This window comes from Lactuca virosa, chromosome 8 (genome assembly GCF_052849685.1).
Source record: "Lactuca virosa cultivar CGN04683 chromosome 8, Lactuca_virosa_CGN04683_v6, whole genome shotgun sequence".
Taxonomy (NCBI): Eukaryota; Viridiplantae; Streptophyta; class Magnoliopsida; order Asterales; family Asteraceae; genus Lactuca; species Lactuca virosa.
In genome coordinates, this window is record NC_136433.1 from 192,275,677 (window position 1) to 192,280,090 (window position 4,414).

Below are 4,414 nucleotides of genomic sequence, written 5' to 3' on the forward strand. Positions count from 1 at the left end.
AGGGCTCCTAGGAGGAGTCAATTGTGAAACTATTCCACATTCCTTGAGATAGTCGTGGAACTCGATACTAAGAGGCTCTCCATCTCTATCAGATCGGAGCATCTTTATCTTCCTGCCCAATTAAGTCTCGACCTCGTGTCTAAACTCCTTGAACTTTTCAAAGGTTTCTGATATATGTTTTATTAATTAGATATACCCATATCTTCTATAATCATCCGTAAACAACACATAGTATCAATTTTCATCCCTTATAGCAGATCTGAAGGTTCCACACATATCTATGTGTATGAGATCCATCAAATCCTCACATCTTTCACAAGACCCAGTGAAAGGTGATTTTGTCATCTTACCCAAAAGACAAGACTCGCATTCATCATCTGACCTTAAGTTAAATGATTCCAATACTCCATCCTTTTGGAGTTGGGGATGTATCTCTTGTTAATGTGTCCAAGACAACAATTCCACAAGCATGCTTTGTCTATACCATTAGACGAATCAATATGGAATACACTATTGCCTAAGGTATCAACACAAATCATAGTTTCATACATACCATTACAAGGCATTCATCATCTTACCTTAAGTTAAATGATTCCAATACTCCATCCTTTTGGATTTGGGGCGATGTCTTTCTTGTTAATGTGTCCAAGACAACAATGCCACAAGCATGCTTTCTCTATACCATTAGACGAAACAATATGGAATACATTATTGCCTAAGGTATCAACACAAATCACAATTTCATAAACACCATCACATGGTAAAGCTTCAAACATAAAAACACCATTTTATAAGCTAAAATCGAACCATTCATATAATTAAAATCATATCGAAACCCTTGTCTAAACAATGCATGAAAATAAATAATGTGTCGCGTCATTTCTGACGAATAGCAACAATTAATCAAATCTATCCTATCATCACCATCGAGCACAAGACCATAAGTTCCAATATTGATCAAATGAGAAGATCACCTATTACCCATGATCAGATTTATTGTTCCATGCTCCACCTCCTCACTTTCTCTTAGCCCCTGCAAATCATAACAAATGTGAAATCCATATCCTGTATCAACGTTCCAAGAATGAGTAAGGTGTGAGTTATTGACTTGACTAGTGTATATACATGCCGACAATGGCTTGAACTTGCAATCCTTGATGTCTTGCAAGTATTTAGTACAACTTCATTTCCAATTGTCCTTTTCATTATAGTAGTAGCAAGTGGCCTCTTTGGGGTCGCTAAGAGCATGAATGTCTGAACTTGGTTTTGCCTTTGACCCACTGCTAGATGGTCCAGCTTGGGCCTTGTCCTTCCATTTCAATTTAGGATTAGCCTTCCTCTTCTTTCCTTTTTTTTCCTAGTGGAAAGGATAGGAGCACTTGTAGCATAAGGGACTTGATTATTCTTCATCCCTGATTCAGTTGTCTGGTACAAGTTATGGAGTTAGGCCAATGTGGTCTCTCTATTGTTCAAATTATAAGCAATGATGAACTGATCATAACAAGGTGGAAAGGAGTTAAGGACCATGTCAATAGCCATCTCCTCGTCAAAAGTCACATTGAGCCTTTCAAGACGCTCCACGTATCTCAGCATTCTCTGCTTATGATTGCAGACAAATTCTCCCTCTTTTAACTTGCAGGACATTAATGTTATGACGACCTTATACTTTTCTTGATGCGCTCTCTTGTAGAACTTTTCTGCAAGATCCAACCCCATCTCATACGGCAAATAGTCCTCATAGAACTTTTGAAACTCAGGTACCATGGTTGCAACCATGATGCACGTGACCTTTCTTGCGTCATCATAGTGTTTCTTGTAGGTGGAAAGCTCTTCTGGAGTAGCAGTTGACTCATCGATTTCGATTAGAGGTTTTTTTAGGACATATTCGTCTCCCTCGTATCGCATAGTCATTTTGAGATTTTGCATCCAATCCATGTAGTTTGGACTAGCTAATTTCTCTTTGGAGAGCATCGATTGTAGAGTGAAGTTGTTGTTGGAAGATTAAGAAGCAGTGGCATCTCCTGGAGTATATATCTATATAAGAGAGATAGTTTTAGTCGGTCGATATAAATCCTTAATATTTTAGTCTATAATAAATATTCAAGGCTAGGATCCAATAAAACAATTCACAACTAAGAAGAGGGATGTTGTAAGCTTATTGTGAATTTATGAAGGTAGGTAAAACAATTCACCAATTTCAATCTACGAAATTCATAGATCTTTTGAGATTCATTGAATCTTATCAATGACATGTTTAACCTCAAATTATGCTCGTCTATTTGTGTTTGGGATGCTGAGGATCACAAAAAAGATGTGAATAACCATGAAAACACGCTTGACAACCTCAATGTCATTTATCATCTGTAATTAATATGCCGGTTAACCACACACACTCCATTAACAATGATAATTTTCGAGACGGCCTTCATTTCTCTTTAAAGACCCTATTGGTGTGTTGGTTAACCACATATGCTCCCTTAACGACATATTAAAGTAGTATGTACGTTTTCATAATTTGCATACTTTTCACATTTTTCCTATAGTAACTAGGGTGAGATTTTATTAAGGAAGGTTCTAGTATTTTATATCATTATACTTTTAATAGGATTATATCATATCTAATCCGTCCGGCTAACGACTCTCCACCATACAAGGGAGCGGTAGGTAAGAGTCGACACCGAATGGCGGCCATTTTATAGGTTGCTTTCTTATCCCCCACCCCCCCCCCCCCCTTTATAGAATGGTTTCATGAATGAGGCGTACTAGCGATTTGACTTACTTGTCTTATACATATAATATATTAAACTTTGAATAGTATATATATATATATATATATATATATATATATATATATATATATATATATATATAAGGTGTATTTTATAACTTTTCAAAATACGATGTTTAAATATTAATTATTTAAATTAAATCTTTTAATTAGTTAATATTAAACCAATTATGATTTATCTTTATCTTTTAACTAAAAAATTAATTTAATTAATTAACTTGTCTAGGGATTATCTTTATCTTTTAACTAAAAAATTAATTTAAATTAAACAACTAATAAAATAATAATTAAGGAAACAAGATAAATTCTTAAAAAGGCTCCCCCATTTTCGAAAATATGATTAGGGTTTATCAGGTTTTAATTATTCAAATTTAAAGATTTTTAAATAATAATTAAAGAAACAAGATAAAACCCTAGAAAGGCTCCCTGATTTTCGAAAATAGGATTACAGAGGCTAGGGTTTCAAGAAACCTTAGCCAAGTCGAAAATCATAGCGAGTAGGGTTTAATTTCCATAAACCCTAATTTTGATCTATTCACCATTATGCAATGTACAGTCAAATAGAAAACCTATGGCCCTAATACCACTGATGGGTTTTATACATTATAATTAAAACATGTGGTGGGAAAAGTTAACCCTTAAGTTCACATGGAACCTATTTAGATCCAAGTTTTCTCAATTGATAGCTATAATCCATGAACATCAAAGAACCATAGGGAAACCGTATTATAATCGAAATTCAAAAAAGGATTAGGGTTTACCTACCATTTGATTATTATTGTAAATAATCAATCAAATTGTTCTTGAACAAGCTCTAGAAAGCAAGCACCAGAAATCTCGTGCCTCTGATGGTTTATACCCAAACCTTAGCAATTAGAACACTTGAGAAGAGAGGGAAGGTGAGATGATTTTCGGCAATCCTTCTAATATATAAAGTATATGAAAATTATAAGACTAAGGCCCTTATTTATAGCTGACAAGGAAACCCCTAGATAACCCTAATTTGTAATAAAATATAAGTATTTCAAATCTTGACTTTATCTAGTTTCCTTATTATCCATATTATCTATATTGAATAATCTAGAAACCCTAAGGAGGCTCCAAAAATTTGGCCTACCCTAGAATATTCTAGAATCCTTATTTTGTTCAACTATTGAACAATTACAGCTTAGGTCCTTGCACTTTTAATTAATCCAATTAACAACAAATTTAATTCCAATTAATTGCTGATTAATTAATAATTAAATAATATTATTTCTAATTAATATATTAATCTCATAATAAATTAATAAATTACTTATTGTTATACCTTAATAACATAATAAACCAATAACTCATCCTCTCTCTTTAAAAGTCATTGTAGTTAATTACTAGATTTGAGGGTAACCCAAAAGGACTTTGCGTTTAATTCAAGTATATACCAATTTAGTTATTGGCTTAGACACCTAATAGAACAGTATAACTTAAGAAATTTTCATGGTATTCTAGGTTACATGTGCCCTTAATTTTTTGTGTAAATTCCTTTTGTAAATCTTTTTGTTGTAACCTAGGAAACTCAGAGGGGAATTCAAAATACAGATTGCCTTTATTCATGAAATTCAAACACTTCAACTTGTATAATGGTAA

At 33.4% G+C, this 4,414-nt stretch overlaps 1 protein-coding gene across 1 annotated transcript; it reads right to left on the reverse strand.

The window, feature by feature from the left end:
• Window positions 1-1,443: 1,443 nt before the first annotated feature.
• Window positions 1,444-1,971, reverse strand: LOC145131152 (uncharacterized). Its single transcript, XM_079065879.1, has one exon. The coding sequence runs from the start codon at window positions 1,969-1,971 to the stop codon at window positions 1,444-1,446; it is 528 nt and encodes a 175-aa protein (XP_078922005.1).
• Between the last annotated feature and the right edge of the window lie 2,443 nt (window positions 1,972-4,414).